The sequence below is a fragment of the Kryptolebias marmoratus genome, linkage group LG3 (assembly GCF_001649575.2).
Source record: "Kryptolebias marmoratus isolate JLee-2015 linkage group LG3, ASM164957v2, whole genome shotgun sequence".
Classification (NCBI taxonomy): Eukaryota; Metazoa; Chordata; class Actinopteri; order Cyprinodontiformes; family Rivulidae; genus Kryptolebias; species Kryptolebias marmoratus.
The window spans coordinates 505,641-527,431 of record NC_051432.1 but is presented as its reverse complement, the minus strand read 5'-3'; the positions used below and the strand labels follow the sequence as shown (position 1 = coordinate 527,431).

Below are 21,791 nucleotides of genomic sequence, written 5' to 3'. Positions count from 1 at the left end.
CAGTATTGTTGTTAAAATGTGTTAAGTTTTTAATACAAACACAGACAAAACATTCTGTTTAAACAAAAATCCAGAGTGGTGTAAACAGGACCAGAATAAGTCACTTTCAAACAAGGGCAACCACAAACAAAGTGACATGGTTGTGTTTGTTCAGTCTGCCATTATTTTAGAAACCCAAACATTCCCTCTCAAGCTCAGAAAAAAAGTGCTTTTCTTCATAATGTCTCCTTTAAACAGACAACATCTGAAATGAAAATGCTGAAATATTTCTGACATCAGAGAGTCCAGCTGCAGCAAAGCTACAAAGTATTGTTGGCATCCGAAGCTCCGCTCACTACTGGCAAACCCTCACAATAAAACTATTCCAGCTGAGAAACATGATTCCAGCATTTACAGTTTCATAATCAACATTTCCCAGAATTCAAAGGGGACTAAAACTAAAAGAGCGAAGCAACAAACTTCTCTGAACCCTTTTGTCCACAGCCTTCAAAACAACCAGAAGCCAGCCCTCCAGGAGGTGAAAAGTTTAAGGTTAACCACTTTTTTCCTGCCTGAAAGGACAAATCTTTTTCCATAGGAGGGAAGCAGCGTGTTGTTGACCAGCAGCTTTGGAACGTGGCCCGGATTGACAAGGTTGGAAAACAAAAGAGAAATTTGTAAGTAACAGCCGCTCCTTCATGCATGTTCCCGAGGGGTGATGTTCACAGAGACCAGGGTCAGCTACTCTCCATGGCTGAATATGTGATGAGACACCGGAGAAGCTGGTTTGTTTTCCCTTTTCAGTAAGTCAAGTGAGGCCAAGCCTGGCACGGCAGTCATAGCTTAAGTTTTAGCTTGTAACAGGATTTCAGATCAGGTATAATAACACGGCTCTCTGTGGCTTTAAGCTGCAGGCACTTCAGAAAGGCGTCATTATGCAAGGCAACAAACTGCCTGGAACACCGGTGCGTGACAAAAACCCAGTCAGCAGTTACCGCCTTAAGCCTTCACGCAGGTTTGCATTGTTTGGTTTTTTTTCATCATGTATTAGCACCACACTGAAAGAAGCCCAATCTGCCTGTCGCCAACACAAGGTGCCCCAAAGTCTCTCAATCAAAATCAGTCTTTACATAAAAGGTGCCAAGAGTTTTTTTTCTTTTTTCTTTTTGGAGGATCTGAAGCCCTCTCCAAAGGTGCTTAGTTGCTCTTACCACAGTGCAATTCAAAGGGTCTTTGAATTTTTTTTTTCAACGTCCACCAACATTTAGAGAGCTTGGACAAGTTGGTCTACAGCTTCAGCAAAGACCACAGAAAAAGGCAATTTCAAAATTCTCAAGACTGACACCCACTTTGTGGGCTGTGGCATTGCCAAATAACAACAAAAGATAAAAGATAAAAACAAAAAGACTTATTTGCTGTCTAGATCTAAGTGTCATTGCGATACAGGAAGTTGCGCTACATAATTAGGTCAGGGGTTGAGGAGAGGGCTTGGGGTGGACACCGAGGACACTTCCCTTCTGTGGGTGAAAAGGAAGTCACTGCAGATGAACTGAAGCCAGTATCTCACTATGCAAACAGCACTCAGGGGAGAATCAGAAACGTTTGGAATACTCATACGGGTCACAATCAAACATGGAGTTTGGGCATGTTCAATAAGGTATTAAAAAATAAAAAATAAAAAATCGCAATGCAAATGTCTGATAATAGTCACAGAATTGTTGTGGGCTTCTGAAACCCATCTAAAATCCTGCTCGGTTTAGCTTCTCAACATGTATTTCTTGTAAATTTGCCACCAATTTTCTTTCTACTGTATAAAAACTTTTATTTGTTATCTGATTTTGTTTTGTTGTTTTTTCTGTGAATTTTTTCGGAACAAACAAATTTTCTGTAATTGTTCCTTGTCATTTTGATTGTGATTAAATATTTTTAGCAAAATTGTTGCAAATTTAAACAAATTACACTGCTGCTCGCCTGCTGTAAAGTACAGCAAACTTAAAGGCTTTGCTGTTAGAAATAAATAAGAGTGGATTTCACACCAACAGGGTGTATTACAACATGTTCAGGTTGGGATTTGATTTGCATATTTTTTTCCAAACATATTTATTTGAACCTACATATTTATATGGTCCAGATTTCTCAACTGTCATGTATATTTTTCGCGCCATTATTGCATGACATTCACTAGAACTGCACACAAAACAGCTGAGCAGCAGTTTGAATATATATACATATATATGTTTAGTGTTACAGGACATTCAGAGACGTTCACACAACAAAACTACAAAGAATTATGACCTTGCAATTATGTTGCAATAACAAGTTCAAGGAAATATGAGTATTTTCTTGAGATTTTGTGTCCCCAGCAGTGGTTTCTTAGTGAGATACTGGCCTAAAGGACACCAGGCTGCATAGCAAGGGGGGTACTGTTAATCGGGCCTGTCATGCTCACACCACAGCCTCTCAGGTATACAGTGGTAGTGCATTTAGGTGAAAGGAATATACGTCAACAATAATTGAAGTCTTATTGTTTTTTCCAGCTTTACTTATTAAACAGCATGGTGAGTTAATGTGGCAGGCAGCATCTGAAGCAGTGAGAGGTTGGGGTGTTCGAGCACCTCAGGAAAATCTTTGGTCAGTTGTTGAATTAAGGTGCCATTTTCACGTTTAACTTTGCTTTCATTTTGATGCGGTGGAGACAAAGGGAGGGCATTTTAAAGCTCCAGTGAGTTGTATTGGAACAAACAGGTCTTTGTCTCCATTTACAGCAGGTCTCACATCAGGACCCTGACCACAGTTGTGTCTGGACTTTAACTGTCAGCTCAGATGCAAGTCAGATGGCATGCAGTGCTTCCACGGAAGCACAGACCAATGAGAAAACACACACCCACCTCTTTGTTTTCCTAAGCCCGGGCTCCTCCCACTTCCTTATTTTAAAACGTCCTCTGTCCTCAAATGCCCCCTCACCCTCGGCTCACTACCGGCCACCCCGCCAACAACTACGACCACCTACGAAACAGTGCAATGTCTATTTATAGGCACGATGGGATACAAATACAGCACACAGAGGGAAGGAGGAACACTGTGCAACTCATACAGTATGTAACACGCACACGAGCGCACACACACACGCACACACACACACACACACACAGAACACAGAGTAGGGACATCAGCAGCAGCAGCTCTGGCCTGGTGGTGTTTGTGGTGCAGCCTGCAGGAAAAGAGCACTGAGCACGGCTGCTGTTAGAGGAGAGCCGACAGGAGCAGGGTGGAAATAGACTACCATTTTGTTCAGACTACTCCTTCCTGCCTCTTCCTCATCGTCATCTTCATTCCCCACCATCCACCTCTCTGTCTCTTACTCACATGTGTATAACACTGAGAGCAGAGGAGATCGGTTGGGTGAAGTGGGTGGTGCTGGGAGGGGAGAGAAGAAGGATGCTGAGTAGCTTTAGCCTTCTGCCTCATCTCTGTCCTGCGGCGACTCTTTGCGCTGGTTCTGACTGCTCGCGCTGGCTGCCAGAATCCGCTGCACAAAGTCTTTGGTCCGCCCAGCGACTAAGGGACCTGATAATGTCATGGAGATGAATTAGGCAGAGGGATGGAAATAAATAAACAGTAAAAAAAAAATTATAAACCAAGTTCAGGTTCAAGTTCCAGTTTTTACCGAGAAGAACCAAACTGTCTGGATATTCCAGCATTTTGGCAGCCATGTTATATACGAGTCAAAGCTGTGTTCATTCTTTGTGTGTTTCTCACCGCTGGACTCTTTAAGAATGTCTTCAAGGCGTTGGGTCATCCCACGTTCATCTGTGTCTTCTTCCTCGCTGCTTTCCACCCGCCGTCTGATCACCTCCTTTATCCTCAGCAGAGCCCCCAACAGGTTTTCTACGACATGAAGAGCAATATAATAACAAGGACCTCAGGTGAGGAAGGTGATGCTGAAGCTGGATTTCTCTGTTGCTGATTTAGAACACACACAATGACATCAAAACCTTTAATGTCTTAGGACAATAGAGGAGGAGGATCAATTTTTTGGGGACTTTTAAGGCAGTGAATTGGGGTTCTTAAAGAGCAGTTTAGCTGTTTTAAACTGGGTTCCTGTGGAAAAATGATAAATAATTAGTATCTTGTAGATAGCTCTTTAACAGTCTAACTTTGGAGAAATAGAATTCCACATGGGAACACCTTCTTTTCAAATCGATGTTTTCTCGTAAACATGTCACAGTTTCTAAAAATGGTTTCATCCACATGGAAACACAAAAAACAACCCCAAACACCACAGTCACTATACCAGACCTGTATGTGGCGCTGTGACACTGCCATGAAAATACATCAAAAACAGGGAAGCCGATGTGGTGCAGAGGCTCCAAATGACAAATACAAGTTCGAAATCTGAATCCTTTGTGTGGACTGACAATGAAGTAGAACTTCTACTTTGTGTCCATTAAACTACTATTGACTGGGAGTTGTGTCAGTTCAAATACATGGACATAATGGACTATTTCAAGCTCAGCATCCACTGAAGGATGGCTGGAGGGAAGGGTTCAGCTCACGATGTTCAAAGCATATCAGAGTAAATTCCCTATATACAAGGTCTTTTGTTGTTTAGTTTTTTTAAATGTATATTTCATGTGTATTGTAGTTTTTCCTGCAACATTTGCTTTAGTGTTGTTGACAGTTCAATAAAGTCATAAAAACCTTTTTGACTGTAAAATTATTTATTTCTCTTTTCAAGGCAATGTTATTGTTCATCAGGCCGTAACACAAACACAAGCATGTATTCTGTCCTTGCTGTTAGGTCTGTCATGTTTGGAGCCATAGGTTAGGTTAGAAGTGGAACTATAACATCATAGTGTTAAAACGTGTTTAGGCTGTCCACACAGGAACACAACAATAGCATTTAAAGATCTTTTTTTTTAAACTCTGGAACCCGGTTTTGAAAAACACTGTTTAGGGATTTCTAAAACGCTGTTTTATGCAAACGCAAGGTTGAAACAATAAAAAAACTTTAGCGTATTCTGATAAGACTGTGTGGGCAGGGCCAAATTCTAACAGGACTGATGAGCTAACAGCGAGTCCGAACACAGCCAAGACCAAAGTAGATTGCTGCCAAAAAACAGCTCCAATCTCCCAAATTTCTCAAGGGTTCCCCCAAAAGCTATTTTATAAACCTGTAAACCATCGTCACTTGGACGTTACATGGTTATAAATACGGAGTTCACATGGATAGCAGCAGCAGTGAGCTGTAGCACTCATTCCTTCTAACATGATGGGTAGCAATGAGGACCAAAATTTAATTCCTCTCTGCGGCTGGATTGAAACCCCCAAATTTCCTCTTTTATTTCCTCTATCCATTTAGAAAAACAAACACAAACAACAAAGCAGAAGAAGAAAAAAATTAAATTTCGTTTGGACTCAGAAATCAGAATTTCTCAAAACCAACTGGCACTCCAACTGAAAGTCAAAGATATCAACTTGTATTGCTACTAATCCTTAGCCTGCTCACTGAGCACAAAAATGAGCAAATCCTCATCATGCCACAACTGGAACACTGTTTGGAAAATGCTGAAAGTTCCCCTATTCCCAGATCCAAGTTTGGATTTCTGGTAAATGTAGGTAAAAGGGACATGTCAGAGCATGACAACACAAGTGCCGGTCTCCAGTCCATCACAGGGCCACATGGACACAAACAACCATTCACACTCTCACTCACACCTGGGGAACATTTAGAGCTACCAATAAACCTAACATGCATGTTTTTGGTCTGTGGGAGGAAAGCAGAGTACCCAGAGTAAACCCACGTGAGCACGAGGAGAACATGCAAACTCCACTCAGAAAGGCCCCAGGTGGGAGGCGATGTGACCTTCTTGCTGGGAGGTGACAGCTCTAACCAGCATTGCAGTATTTTGCCAAGAAACATCAATTTTGCACTGAATACCTTAAAATCCATGTAACATCATGTATTGGTAACAAAAAGCCTACAAATTATGATAGTAAAAACAGAATTGAATCCCAATTGAATTTTTCATTGTTTCTAAAACAAATTATTAGTTTTAAAATGCACCATTTTGAAATACAGACAGCCTGCGATGAGACCACACAAGGTCTAGTATGCAGCAGTTTCACTCCAGCAAGGACCACCAGAGCATGGGTCTATGCAGTCATAGTTGATATTTACAGAAATTTAACTGTTTTGACAGGGCCATGCCAAATGAACGCTACAATAAGCAGGTACACATTATTTATGAGCTGTCACTCAAATGCCAGCGGTTCAAGCTCCAGCTGAGTGTTGCTTCAGTGGCTGGTGGCTGGAGCGCCTCACTCCTGAGCTGTATACAGAGCACAGAGGGGACTGCCAGAGCAGGCAGACGGTTAAAGAATTACTTTTCTCCGTGCTGGTGTACGTAATACAAGAGGCTGTAGCAGCTACAGAGTGAGTGTCAGCATGCAGGGTGGGAGAGAGGAGGGGAAGTGTCGACAGATAAACTTTGAGACGATGGGGTGTTGATAACTTCTTTCTCTGGTCGTCACACATGTAAATATAGCTGAAGTAGCAGCACCGACAGTTTTTTTAACAGTGCATGACTGGAGGTTGTGTCAGTAAAATCGGGATTTTAGTAAAACATCGTGCTCTGCAAAGCAACTGTGATTAAAACTTAGTATTAATGAGCTGCTTTTCTGTCAGTTTCATTTTTTATTTTGCTTTCTGACAACAAAAACAGTAAATTATGTGAGTGAGAGAAGTTTTATTAGTAATTCAGTCATATTAATATTCATATGAGCTGACGTTTGAGTTGGAAACTTTATTATCACTACTTTGGGCTTTGCAGTGCCGTTTTCATGCTGTCATCGAATTTGCTTGATGATGACAATGTCTAAAGTGAAAATCCATTATAGCTGCTCTCCTTGTAGCTCTGGGCCTGTCTCTGCTGACTCTGCAGAAGAGGATGCAGTTTGCCCCTCCCAAAACAAAATGGAGAGGTGCAACCATCCTGTGCAAAAAGAACTACAGAAACAGCAAACAGATGCCGATGTACGTTTGTTAGACCTCTGAGAAGAAGGCTTCTGTAGGCAAACCAGAAGGAACTTGCTGAAGTGAAGCGGTTTCACCAACATAACTTGTGTGGTTACCGTCTTTTATGTGTTGCCACAGCAACTCCAGAGCCTGGTGATGTCTGGTAACACACATCTGATCTGATAATTTGCGAATCACAACGCAGAGTCTTGTCTGCTCCACAAATCAGATTTGTTTCTCAAATTTAATTTGCCTGCAGAATGGGCAAAGGCCTTAAAGCACTGAACTGTAGTTTTTAATTCATCAGCTCTTTGTCTTGTTGTCTGAACAACAAAGAAGCAGCTTTCACACATTTATGCTCGCCTAACATCAGCTGCCTTTCCGTGATGTCTGCAAAACAACCGTCTGTGGTGCAGCTTGATGCTGAAGTTGTGAAACATGAGCACCTCAAGTCATTCTGGCTCCTCGGCCGTGAGATCATGTGACATCAGAAAGCTGACACCTCTGCTGTTAGTTTGTAATTTCCTCTAATGATGGGATTCTTCTGTTACCTCCTTGTCTGGCAGGGAACTTCATACACAAACACACTCACACACAGAATTTTTTGCATTTTTAACCTTATTAGGACATTCTGACTTTTGTAGACTAACCCTACCACAAACCCTAAACCTAACCATTACCAGTGCACACACAAACTAAACTCAGCTCACACTTTAAGACAGTACCTCACTGGCCTGCGGCTGTCGGTGACTAGCTGGCAAATGACATTCATTAGTCTCTAAAATGTCATGAAATGTTTGCAGTTGCAAAGGCTTGCAAGCTTGTTGCTTGTGTTTTGAACATAGTCCAAAAATTTTTGTGACAAATTTTCTTTCAGAATAGTCAAAGTTGTCTTAGGCATCTCAAATCCATATGGAACCCTTCTCAGTTTTGTCATGGGCGTCTCCGATCTGTCTCAGGTGCACAAAAGCTGTATTCTGACACCTGCACAGAAACTCTCCTCTGACAAAATATTAGTAGTAGAAAAGTAGCAAGAAGGCTGAGTGATGGTTAGGATGGAAAAAGCTGAACCAAACTCGCTGAGGAAAAGGAGGAGGAAGCAGGCACGAGATGGCTGGGCGATTTGGCAGAGTGGAGGTGTTGATTATCAGGGAGGAGGTGAAGTCACACTTCTCAGGTTTTTCCTCACTGTGTGTGTTTACATGCTCTCAGCGGCCCTGTTACTATCAGCCTTCTGCACCCACATGATGTCTTTAACAGGGCATCTTTAAAGCAGCTTTAACAGATGGTTTGTTTCTCTGTAATGCAGTTTGTTTTGTTTTTCATCTTTGCAGTAAATAATGCTCTGAATGTTGGCCCAACCACCTCTCTGTCAGCATCACAGCAGATAAAAATCATTCAGCTTTTTTCCCCATATTTATACATTTGGTTCATGTGTATCTTCATCAAACTTACCCCACGCAAAGTGAAGGATTATGGGTATGCAATCAATGCAGGCTGGCATGCAAGCAGTCCTCCAAATAGCTAACAGCTACTCAGTAGCCATCAATAATGATGCTTCATGTGTTTTGAAAGCTGATTGGTTTAAAATCTGAACTTTTCCAATAGAAGTTTCTCTACAGAAGGGTCTGTTCAGGTGAATGGATACTTGATCAGCAGACTGGACCAAAACTGAAACAAGACTGAGCAAAGCAGACTCTAAAACCTGATTTATCTTCACTGTCATTCCTGGCTCATCAATAAATTAAAATGAAGTAAATTAAAAAAGAAAAGAAAAGTCATATTGGATTTTTTCTTTCAAAATGAACTGTAAATGATGTCCTATGGGCCATGTGTCAGACAGGGAGTTTTATAAATTCCAGACAGGTATCTCTCTTTTAGTTCAAGAAAATATTACAGAAAAGAAAATTATATGCCCTAACTTCTTGCCATACACGCACATCTTGTCTCACTCCGGTGCAGCTGATCAAGCTGATTTAAAGAACAAACAAGATGCTTTTAAGCTTCTACCCATTCTGAACCAACCATTCATGCTGTGTTTGATGTAATACAGACAAATATAATGTGTGGCTGCTACTAGATGGGATCACCTGGGATGAACAAATCAGTTGTGTACTTGAATGTACTAGTCCAAAATGTCTGATCAGTACAAATACATGTACCCCTAAAAAAAAAGAATGGGTTGACCAAGGACTGATACCTTCAATTTACATCACAAAAAGCAGAAGTCAGTTTATCAGAGTACTTCAGTTAGTTAATATTTCCTCTTTACTTGTGTGTTGATCAAACTTGTAGGAGTTTATTTGATTTTTGTACGGTTGCAGCAAAATGTCTGAGCTGTACATGAAAACACTGCATGGATTGTCAGATAATTTAGCAGATAAGGGCATAGCAGTTCATGGAGATGACCAGAAAATACCAGATTTCTTCATCAAAGATTTGCAGCAATCATTTTGAGCCACATTATAAAAATCACATGGTCTAGTTGATGCGTTCTGTTAAAAAGTCCCAATAATGTGTCCTGCCAGGCCCTGAGAACGGCTGCATTTACTGTACTGGCATATCACTTAACAATAATGATACAAGCAGAATAAGGCCTTAAAAAGTGGAAAACTTTCATGAAAACCAATCAAGTGGAAAAGAAATCTAGCAAGAATATACATTTAAATAGATCTGTACCCATTTAACTTGCTACTCAGTCTCACTTCTGATCTTTATTGTATTCTTCTTTATCAGAATTGTTTTCCTCAGAAGAAATGTCCGACAGATCCAATTAAAACTTTTCAGAATCAACGTCAAATCTGTTGAAATTAGCTCATCCTTCATAGTGTTCACTAATGCCAGCCAATCATAGAGACCTTTGCTGCCTAGTATGACCAAATCAACCCAAATATACCTCAAGTGCAATTAACACTTTCTTCCAGTTTAAAATTTTTGCAGTTTATGAAATTCTGCAATGGAAATCCATACCCAATTCTGTACAGTTGTTAGGGTTAGTACCTTTAAAAGTGTTAAAAAGCCCACAAGTTACAACACAAAACATCTTTAGTACTGACCATATTCCTGGTTGAGCCCCCACAGCTTGATCTTGTTGGCTTCATGCTGAGCCTTCTTCTTCAGCCGACAAGCCCTGAAACCAAGAAAAATCAGACAGTCATTCACTGGAACAGTTAGCTCTACTTTAGCGTTTCCCTTTTTCTCCGCATGTCCCTGTTACAGAGTCGATGAGTGGAGAGAAGAGTCTGCAGCAGAAACGGGTGAGGAATGAGAGAGGATGACGTTACAATACTGAGGAGGTGAAGCTAGTTTGCTATCAGAGCATCTTATGATAAAAAACAGAGATTTTAAATTGTCTTTTCAGGACAATTCTTGGCAGTATGTAAATATTTTCTCTCCTGAGTCATAAACGTGACATTAAACACTTGCAGGTCAGTACTGCAGCAAATTCCCATCTGTGGAACTCAACATGCTGGATATTTTAAAGTGCTGCAGTCCTTGCTCGTTTTTGAATAATGTTTTGAATCAAACAACAATCTAGCCGTACCAGTGCTACCGCTGACAAAACAGTATAAATACTCCAACATGCACCTCTGGCAGTTAGACCTGTAAATGTTACTACAGAGAAAAAGAAACACTGCTCTCAGTGAAAATCCAAAAATAGCCCCACACAAGTCACTATTCCCTTTAATGTGCTGGGTTATGTACACTGCAAATCAATTTACTGAGTTGGAAAAAAAGCTGCATAGATTGTCTCTAAGCACTCTTTGCACTGGTCAAAACCAACCAACACTCACAGACGTCTGTCATGTCAGCGCAGTGTAGAAGAGTTTATCATCTTCATGTGAAAAGATTTCATAGTATTTATCGGCTCTGGCACCAATCGGCACTGATGGAAACAACACCTGGAGAGAAAGTTTTCTGTCCTTTGTTTCAGGCATTTTTGCTAGCTTCAGAAACACACATTTACCAACAGCAAGATCATATTTGGAGGGACTGAAGCCTTGAACAACAAACTGCCGATAAAATAGGCATAACTGTTTAAACATGTCTGTCTGCAGGGCAGCTGACAGTTCACAGACTGATTTATGATGCTCTGTGAACTAATGTTCATGGTTCAATTAAACACAAAATCCACAAGTTCGACTGGCATATATAATTAAAAAAAAAAAATCTTGGTAATTATTTCATTAACTTTGACTTTTAGAAAATTGTAAAAAGTGTCTGCAATTCTTTTAAAACAAAAATATTGTGTTTGTCTCTTCAACCTTTTTGTATTTGAAAACAGACATACTGTATATTCATGCATTACATGTTGGCAACTTATTCTGAAAAAACGTTGGTACAAGAGCAATTAAGGGCTAGTAATAAGGTAATGACTTAGATCAATGTGGAGGTAACAAATATGAGACCATTGTATTCAAATGGTATTACAAAAACAAGTCTTTGAGTATCAACCTTCAATTTGTCCAAAAAAAAGCAACAAAAAATTATTAATGGTCTTTTAAAAATGGGGACCTGCATATTTTTCCCTTTGATGTTTCTATTATCATTAGATAATTAAAAGAATTTGAAAGAAATTCAGAAACTTAAGTGAAAAATAAGAAGTGTAAGGTGTATACTCGGGACCTCCAGTCCCTAAATGGCTCTGCATCAAGCTACTCAGCTGTACCCAATAGAACCCAAAGATCTCTGTCAAGCATTACAATATAGTTTCTTTCACATGTGTCATTTCAAACTTTATTATGCAAAAAGAAAAAAGATGGTAGCAATAGCCCAGTACTTGTACATAGCTTGTACCTACAAAGACTGTGCTGTAATATGAAGTGACCAGTTAACCTGTTCATACTCAGTATACAAGCACCCCATACGTATCAAGTATGTACCTTGTAATTACTGGGCTGTAATGCTACTAAAAAGCCTTTTGTTAACCTTGTCAGCAAGGCCATCTGTGATGGCAGCATCAGCGCTAAAAAGTCCAGAAAAAAATATGGCACAGCATATGTCTCCTTCAAGACCACATCTTCTCCAGGGATGTTTACGGAGGACGATGTAAAGCTACAGATTACCTAGGCAGGGCTGGGAAAGGACAGGGTACAGGTACTGGACTGGTCTGCCTGCAGTTCTGACCTGTTTCTGGTAAAGAATGTGCTGGGGACTGAAACCGAATCTGCAGTTATTAATGCCTCATAATGCTTTATCTCTCTAAGTATCTTCAGTGAGAAAATGTCTTTGAAATGTTGGATAAAATAAACAAAGTGGTAAAAGATTTATTGTCACAGCATCTTTTGGAATGTGCTGTAGGTCAGAAATTCAGGAATGAAATGAGGTTAATGAGACAAAATACAAATTATGCTTTGTTTACAACGTGTGCAATGTACCAACAGTCAAAGCAAAGTAAGAAACATGGATGTTTTTTATAAGTTAGCGCTTTCAACTCAATCCATTATTTTAAAATTTGTAATAATTTTTTCATTACCTCAAAAATGAACTAATATAAAAAAGTGGTCCAACACAGCCTGTATGACAGGGAAATGGCATCCCTTCATCTTGTCATAGCTTACCTATTTGTCTAACATGTAGATATCTTTGGTTCAATCTAAGTAAGCATGCTACGTACTTTAGGTTTACAAACAGTAAAAGACACCTGGAAGTGTCTACAAACAGTTTGTTCAGATAAGTGGAGCAGAAAATTACATGATGTGTGGTGACTAAAAAAGATAATGACACAGCACTGCAACGCCATGACGATGATGTGGACAACACTGCAGGAGGAATTAGAAACCAAGCTACTGTCTGGCTGCTTTTTTCAACCATCATCATCAAAAGAACAACATTTGAGGGAGCTATCTTATTTGCTAAATTAAAAAGAGATGTGTCTGAGGTCAAATCTTCCATAAATGAGACGGCACTTAAATTAAATGAACAACCACTGATTGTGTGTTGGTTGTTTTATTTATTTCCTAATTCAATAGCTGTACAGCACCTCTGTTGTACTAACTGAGGCCCATTTCACACTGATGGCCACCCCGCTATCATCTTCACAACTTATACAACCTATTAGAATAAATCTGGATTATTGCAAATTTGGAAAACTTCCTCTTGTGTGAAGGTGATCATGACAGTGCTATTCTTAGTATCCGCCAAAAAAAGTTCCCTTGAGGATTTCCTGTCCTTTAGATTCTCTACTGACCCCTCACCATGCACAATACATCTGTCCTGCCACAGCTCTCTCATTAAAGATCATGCCAAGCAAGCACAAAGCTACAGTTTGCACTGTGTTTGTGCTAGGTTGCTTCTATGACTCTGTCACCATCATGGTTGTAGCCCAGAAGGGCAGCAAAGCCAGTCTTACTTCAAATTCATGACCTGGACTCCAATATGCTACCATGATAAACCACCATGCGCTTACTTAGGAAATTTTGTGAAAGCTCTCAAGCCTCCACAACTTATCACACTCTACCACATGTAATGGGGAGCGTCTAGAAACCTCAGCAAGACCCTGCAAACACCATCCATGTTCTGGCTGATTTTTTATATTGTAGTGGGTTTGCCATCCAGTGTGACGGGAGCCTTGTGTGATAGAGCATGACAGGTCGTGGAAGAATTTAACCATCCAAAAACCTTTTTGAGCAAGGTTGTGGTGTTTTATCATTGCAGTGGCAGCATATTGGGGTCCTGAGTAGAGTATGGTGGCAGCATATCCATGATGTGGGGTCCACTTGCACTGGCGTGGCTTGGTCATAAGAATTTACCAGGACTGGCCATGACTAAGATTGTGAGAATGTCATGGAACCAACCTAATGCAAATGTGACAGCTGCAGCTGCGTCCTGGTTCGGGAGACATGTGCCAGGATGGCCATATAGAATGTGGTGAGGGTGCAGTGTTCTGCTTCCTGTCTTTAAGATAAGCTTGGTTAAAAAAATGTTAATAAAATATTTGAGAACTGAAGTAGAGAAGGAAGTCTTTTTTATTATTAATTCTGTCAACCTTGAAAATTAAGGACCTTTATACTACTAGTATTCTGTTAACCAAAACTGAGTTTGTAAATTAAAGACAGAAAACAAAGGAGGGTCCCTGTTAAGTGCAGTCAGTCAGTGATGAGGACATGATCTTTCCACTGTGTTCAGTCGAGCATTCAGCACAGCTGAAGAACTCGTTGAGCATTTTTTTCCTCTGTGCTGCCTGAACGCCTCAGGCATGTTGACTTTGATATGATTGGGATAGGGAGCTAAAATGAAAATGTCTGAAATGGGTCAAAAGAATGTCACCGCTCAGCCTGATCTGGATTCAGACAACCAAATTCATGACTTAAATAAGGGGAATCTGGATGGATGAAATTTCAGGATCTTCATTTAAAACAGGAACCCTGTCTCATTACAGGAAGAGTGAAACACACAGCCTCACTTCCAGTTTTTTTTTTTTTTTTGGTAACTTTCTATCAGATGGTGTATGTTTGTGATATGTGGTATAAGAGACAATCTTAGCTTTTCCTTCCTCTTTAATGGCGTCCTGAATTCTGAACTCCTCCCCTCCCTCGCAGCAGAGATGAACTTTAAATAACCCTTCAGTCCCTTTGCATCTAACTCCTTGTCTGTAACCTCAGTTGTGCCTGATTTCCACCTATTCAGCCTTTCATGCAGCTTCGCTCCATCTCTACACCTCTGTTATTCTTACTCTGGCTTCCTCCATTCTTCCTTCTTCCACTTTACTACAGTGGTATCTAGGTTACATGTTAGAGCCAATCAACTCCAGAATATTCTCATGACCTCCCTTTTGACAATCATTTCTTTTGTGCATGTGATCCTCAGGGACACGTTTCAAACAACTCTAAGAGTAAATCAGATTGTATAAAAAACCTCATAAGACAGTTTTTTTTTTATGGGGCTTGCTTTGAAAGGTCATCCGTTACTGAGAAGTGTTGTTCTTTTTGGAAAGAATTCATCAACTTATAAAGTCTTGCTTGACATATCTTTTTCTGTCTTCTAGAAATGCTCAACTATTGTTTGCCCTACAAATTTGAAAACCAATTTCAACAAGTCTCAACACTGCAAATGCAACACTACAGATTGCAGTGAAAATTTTATTTTCCACGAATAATTTACACTTGACACTGAAAACCTCTGAATTTCCACTAACATGTGAGGAATCAATATAGAAGCTTTCTGGAGCTTTGGCCCAGCGAAGAAGATGAAGGAGGTCAGTAAAAAGCATCCGGTACCTTGAGGCCAGCTTGTTCTTCTCCTTGCGGGAGCGTGCTCGGGCCACGGCAGGCAGATCGTTGACTGAACCCATGCCCTTGATGGCGGCATTGAGCTTCTGCAGCTGCTCCCCGATGTTGTGGAGCTTCTGAGGGTTGGGTGTCAGATCACTGGCGTCTGTTTTGCGAGCTTTGCGGCGACCTTTCTTGCCTGAACATACCACAGTAAAATTAACTTCTTACCCGTTTGTGAAAGCCTTTATTCAACAACGTTCTTACCAAATACAATGAATGTTTTCTTTTAAGATCCTACTCTTCCACACAGACCCAGTCCCAAGGTAATAATTATAAAAGGAAGTGTAGGTCATGAGACATTCAACTTGATTTAAAAAAAAAACAACATCCCACAATGATACAATGGAAGACAATTATTTGATCACGTGTATTTTTGTAAATTTGCTCACTTACAAAGAAATGAAAGGTCTAATTTTTAGTAGTGGTTTTGGTTTAATAGAGAAACAAACTATCCTCAAAAAATCCAGAAAATTTGACTTTCACTTGGTGTAGAAAGCTTTGTTAGTAAGCACAGCAGTAAGTTTCTTGTAGTTGGTCATCAGGAGGGATTTCGGCAAATTCCTGTTTATAGAAACTCTCTAAACCCTATAGGTTTCTTGGCTGCTACTTGGCAACTCGAAGCTTCAGCTCCCACCTCAGATTTTCTCAGGGCTGAGGTCTGGAGACTGGCTAGGCCACTCTATGACCTTAGTGTGTTTGTTTTTTCTTTTGTTGCCTTGGTGGTATGTTTTGGGTCACTTGCATGCTGGAAGACCCATCCATGACCTATGGCTAAGGGAAGAAGGTTCTCGTCCAAGATTTGATGGTACATGGCCGCGTCCTTTGGCCCCTCAATTCGAGGACGTTGTTCTGTACCTTTAGCAGAAAAACAGCCCCAAAGCATCAAGTTTCCACTTTCATGCTTGACTGTCAAAGCATTTCTCTTCCTCCAAACACACTGGGTTGTTACCGCTAAGCTCATTTTTCGTATCAATTGACCACAGCACTTTCTCCAACTCCTTCTCTGTATCATTTAGATATTCACTGGCAAACTTAAGACTGACTTGTACATGTGACTCGTCAAGCAGAGGGGCCTGCTGCAAGATTTCAATTCTCAGGAGTTCGAAAAATTTTAACTGGACTTTCTTGTTTGTCAACAAACAAGATAAGACGCCGAGTTGCTTCGTTTTCATTTCTTAGAATTTGCCATGCCCTGGATGACTGAGGATCCCAACAAACAGGATTTCAATCTGTTACAGTCTAATGCATTACCAATAGTGCTCTTAATGACTGTGGTTGCAGCTGGTTCAGAAGATTAAGCTCCTCTTGTGTATTTGTGGACTTTTCCCGCTGATCATGCATGGCGCTCCAGACCAAGGGCAACCAATAATCATTTTCTATTTATTTCTATTTCCAAATCGTCACATCAACAGTTGCCACTTCTCATTAAGCTTGTTGCCGATGGTCTTGAAGCTCATGCCATCCTTGTGTGGATCTATCTGGACCCTGATGTCCTTTGACAGCCATTTGGTCTTGCCCATGGTGGTGAAGAGGTTGGAAAGGTTGTAATAAATAAAAAAAACAGATTCTTTGGACAGGTGTGCTTTATACACATAACCTGTTGAGATCAGGAGTATCTGAAACTGAATGACTGATTGACTGTAATCTGTGCACCATATGGGCAAATAACTAATCTATGGGAGCCAGAGTTCTGGCTGGGTTCAGGATCAAGAAATTATTTCACCCACTGTAGTTGTCACTGAACTGCAGCTTTTCCAGTATTTTAATGGACTGCGGTTGCAGAACACAGACAAACTGCAGCTCAGCCACTGTTGTGCCTGATGTAAGAGTACAAAAAGAATCAGTTTGCTTTAAAGGTTGTATGTAGGGCACAGGCCTTAAGGTCCTAATCTGGACTGTGTCATATGAGTGGAAAGAACTGGAACTCTTTCAGCTGTCGGTGTAAAAACTCCTGCAGCTAAACACCTCTCATCCGGTGGTGTTTTAAACTCTTACTTCTGGCTTCACTTCTGTGATTAGACAAACATCGTCCAATTAGTCAACCAATTATATTTAAAAGATTTAGCTCTTTTGTCATTGCAAATGATTCCTTCCATTGGACACGAAAGCATAAAACCAAACCAAAGCTATTTTTTATTTAATAAATTCATCTTTTTTTTTTTTTTTTATAAAAAAGGGATAACATGAATACTTTGTATTTGTAGCTTAATTAAATTCTTGTCATTCTGACTCTGCATGTGATGTAACAGTGCACAGTTCTCACCCTCACGGCGGTACAGCGTGCTGGGGAGAGTGCTGGAGCTCCAGGACAGAGACCAGTGGACGTCACCACCCAGCTTCTTCTTTGTGACGGACTCTCGAGAGCGTCTGTACTCCCAGAAACAGCGACGCTTGGATGGTCGCTCACCAGGCTGCCTGGCTGGCTCCGCCTCCACCTCTGGAGATACAAAGACAAAAAAACAAGTTCAGTTTGATGCACTAATGTGAATGCTGTAAAGATTTCACAGCTATTTAAGCAACAACAACAAAGAAAGAATGACTCCTCAATTTCACTACAGCTGACAAGATTTTTTTATGATGCGAGTGTTGCTGACAGGCAATTTTATGATTCAGTCATAATAAATTCAGATTTTGACTAATGCTCTGCTTCATGATTGAATAATCTACAGCCACACAGACTATCACATTAGCTTTAGGTCACACAAGAAACAGAATTTCATGGAACAATAAACAGAGGACAGAGAGGCTGGAGGAAAACGTCACTTTCATCCTCCAGCCTCACTAATTACAAACCATCCTCTGGGAATCAGGAAATCCTTGCGGTGCTGCCCCCAAAAACAGACACTTCACTGCTCATCTGTGTCAAAAGGAGTTTAAAGAACACAGTGACTTTCTTGTCCTCACAAGGTTTTTCTGTCAGTGTGCCAGAGTTCACTGTAAATACTTTCTGTAGCTCTTATCTCCTGGCTTAGTTTCACTGTAAGACACATATTACACAGAAGTCCAAATATGCTAAAAGTGCACAGTGACCTCGAAAAAATTTTTTAGATGCCACATTCATGAACGGGAGGGGGGTTGATAATAGTAATATTTGATAAAAAAGATACAAGCTTTCCCAAAAAATATTACCTGAAATGTTTTTAAAAAACTGACAGACTGCTGCTTTGCAATACATTTGCATTCCATGTATAAATCCACAATAAACTGTTCAAATAGCGCCGTTCCTACCAAGTCTTGTGACACACACTGCTGCTTTCGTGGTGTTCATATCCCAATTCAGAACTTAAAGTGGACCTATTATACTTCCTTGAACAAGTCGGGATAGGTCTGTGGGCTGTACAAAACATGTTCATTACATTTAATGCACAAAATCATTCTCAGATATTGAGATGTCACCTGATCAGTTCTGTCTGTTTTGAGCTCATTTCAGAATGAGCAGTTTTAGGGTTACATCACTATTATGCAAATAAGCTGCTGTTGGCCACACCCCCAAATCTGTGTCCCATCTCAAAACATAAAAACTCACTGAAGGATTAAACGCTGAAGATCTGATGCACATTTATATCGTTATTATTTCAAACTCTGAGGATTCTAACTTTGGGACGGGCAATCAGCGACCCGAAACCCGACTGGTAGCAGGTCGGGACAGCAGCAGTAAAGACACACGTTCTATATTGCTGCAAACAACAGAACATTTTCCTTTTTCCAGCAGACATTGTTCAGTGGTAAAACCAGCAGAACAAACGTGACGGTCTTCTTGTAATGAAGTGGGCAGAGCTCCATTTGGGTTGCTAGGTAACGGTAATTGTGACGCAACAATCCTGAGGTTTTTGAAACAGGTCATTTTGCAGACATCAGAAAACATTTATTTATTGTTAAATAACGGCTGTGTTGGTTTTTTTTGCACTTGGATTGTTTCTAGAAGCAGTAGATACCTATGGAGATTTTTTTTATTGCTGCCATTAGTTACCAGCATAATAATGACAGCACTGTAATTGCACAAATCGATCAAGAACTGATAAGAAAACTTGGATAATGCTCAAGCCATTTGAGATTACCTTCGTTAACCTAAATTACACAAACAATATGTATAAAGTTTGATAACGTTTGAGTACCGGTACTCCTCCGGTTTTCTGTGACTGTTAGTGACTGTTGATTAGCAGTCGAAGTTTAAGCTGTATATATCAAAAGTAAAAAATAAACAAAACTCAAAGGACCATAAACCATTTCAGATATCAAACTTACAGCATTCTAGTTCGTCTATTCGATCGGCAGCTTCCCTAAGAAGAACCGATACGGAACGTGCCGCTTCCTCTGCGTTCGCCATTGCTAGACTGCTTTTCGGAGGGAAAGTCCTGAGGAGTTCAGCGCTGCAGATGCATCTAACCAACCAATAGGCTGACATTGTAGCCTGAAGACACTGCCCCTCATCATATTAAAGCAGAAACAGAGGGAAAATGGTATGTGATAAATAAAAAAATAGGGAAATACTAATAAGGGAAATTGGAAAATGGGAAAATGATACTTTTTCAGAAAAATGTTAAATGAAAAATAAATAAATGAAAAATGGGTAAATAAAAAAGGGATACATGAGAAATGGATAAATGAAAAATAGGTAAATGAAAAGGGGAAAAATTAAAAGTGGATAAATGAAACTGGGAAATTGAAAAGTGCATAAATGAAAAATTAGTAAATAAAAAAGGGATACATGAGAAATGTATAAATGAAAACTAGAGAAATGAAAAGTGGATAAATGAAACTGGGAAATTTAAAAATTGGTAAATGAAAAGGGGAAATTGAAATATGGATAATATGAAAAATAGATAAATGAAAAAGGGAAAAATTCAAAGTGGTTAAATGAAAAATAGATAAATGAAAAATAAATAAATGTATAAATGACTAAATATAAATGGGGAAAAAAATGCCAATTACTCATTTATGTATTTATTTACTCATATATTTATCATTTATTGATTGATTTTACTCTTTTATTTATTTATTTTACCAATTTATTTATTTGTTTAATTTTGGCTGAGATGGCTCACCATAGATACCAAAATGGAAGTACAAAAACATGCAAAAAGTGAATTTTGCATAAAAAGTGTGACTAATTAATGCGGAAGAGGAATGGTGCATCATAATTGTTAAAAATCCACTGTCCAGTTCAAGGTGAGTCTGTGTTACTAACTAGCTTTTAATTGTGCTCATCTTTGATTGCACTGAGGGTTCCTGAAGTTTTGAAGCTGACAAGTTCTGCCACTTTTCATTTTATCACACAGGAAGCTTACATAAATCTGAGTTTTGTCAGCTGAAAGCTTCAGTGGAACAAATGTTGCCTAAATTATGCTGATGTCACATAAATATATGCACTATAGCAAATCTGGGTTTCAGTACCAAAACAAAATAAAAACCATCATAAGAAGCAGTTTCCAATCAATGCATTTTACAACACACAAACCAGGAGCCTTTGGCCATTTTGATGGGGGGGTGTTGTTCTGTGTATAATTATAACAACTAAAATTGTACAAACTATTGAAACAACCTTAGTCAGATGCAGCGGTGGGTTCTTCAAGACCAGCAAGGCTTTCTTTTTTCTTTGCTTTCAGTGAGCAGAATCAGTTGCCTACATTTTAATGTAAATACTTTTTTCTTCGAAATGTTTTAATCATTGATAATAAACTTTATTTTTCTTTAAATTGTTTTAACTGGTTGTGCAGCTTTTAGAAATGCTTGTTTAGTTTACAGCTTTTATCCAATTATACTTCAGCCATCATGTGTTGCTATGGTCAAAGAAATCTGCTTCTAGGCCTTCAGAATCATTAGTGCAGGCCCTGATAGCTTAAAATAAATGGCAACAAGACTGTTGCTTTTGAGTTTACAACACTGGGGTAATCCAGCAGGCCTAAGAAGACATCAGCATTTTCATTTTGATTGGCTGGTCAAAGAATGTAGTAGTCAAAGTCAGCAAAGGATGTCAGTAATGACTTGCTCAAGCTAAACTATATTGTTGTGGAGGTGTAGCTATTTTTTTCAATTGAAAATGGCTGATGGAGGAGAAGAAACTGATTTGGTTGCAGATATTCTACCAAGGCTGTGGCAGCCCAGGAGAGGGTTTATCTGCAACTTTCAATTAGGCAACTATGAGCAGTACCCATGGCTCACAGCCTCCAAGAATCGCTGTGGTTTGTGTTGCAGGGAATGTCTGTTATTTGCAACTGATTGGCATGGTGTTTGGAGTCACACAGGGTTTGCAAACTTGAGCTGTTTAACCAAGGCAGCAATGAAACAGCACAGCACAGCTGGACACTTACAGATGATATGCTGGTGTAGATTCTCAGTCACCCAGGCCATGGTAAATTCAAAAAACGTTAAAAAACAAAAACAACTGGACTTCTAATCTGTAGTTGAAGACGTTTCGCTTCTCATCCGAGGAGCTTTCTCAATTCACAAATAGAGAGTGTGGAGTTGAGCTTTTAAAGCTGAGATGTGATGTAAGCTGGATTGCTTGCAGATTGTTCTCA

General features: G+C 39.8%; 1 protein-coding gene across 1 annotated transcript in view; it reads right to left on the bottom strand.

Moving 5' to 3' along the window:
* Positions 1-583: 583 nt before the first annotated feature.
* The window catches only part of LOC108246305 (CREB3 regulatory factor), a 40,392-nt gene continuing 19,184 nt past the window's right edge, over positions 584-21,791 (bottom strand). Inside the window, exons 6-10 of the mRNA XM_017433770.3 lie at positions 17,534-17,707; positions 15,217-15,406; positions 10,054-10,127; positions 3,739-3,867; positions 584-3,546 (exon numbers count right to left, since the gene is read on the bottom strand). Of these exons, the coding sequence (XP_017289259.1) occupies positions 3,431-3,546; positions 3,739-3,867; positions 10,054-10,127; positions 15,217-15,406; positions 17,534-17,707 (683 nt within the window). The 3' untranslated portion in view covers positions 584-3,430. The remainder of the gene's footprint in view (positions 3,547-3,738; positions 3,868-10,053; positions 10,128-15,216; positions 15,407-17,533; positions 17,708-21,791) is intronic.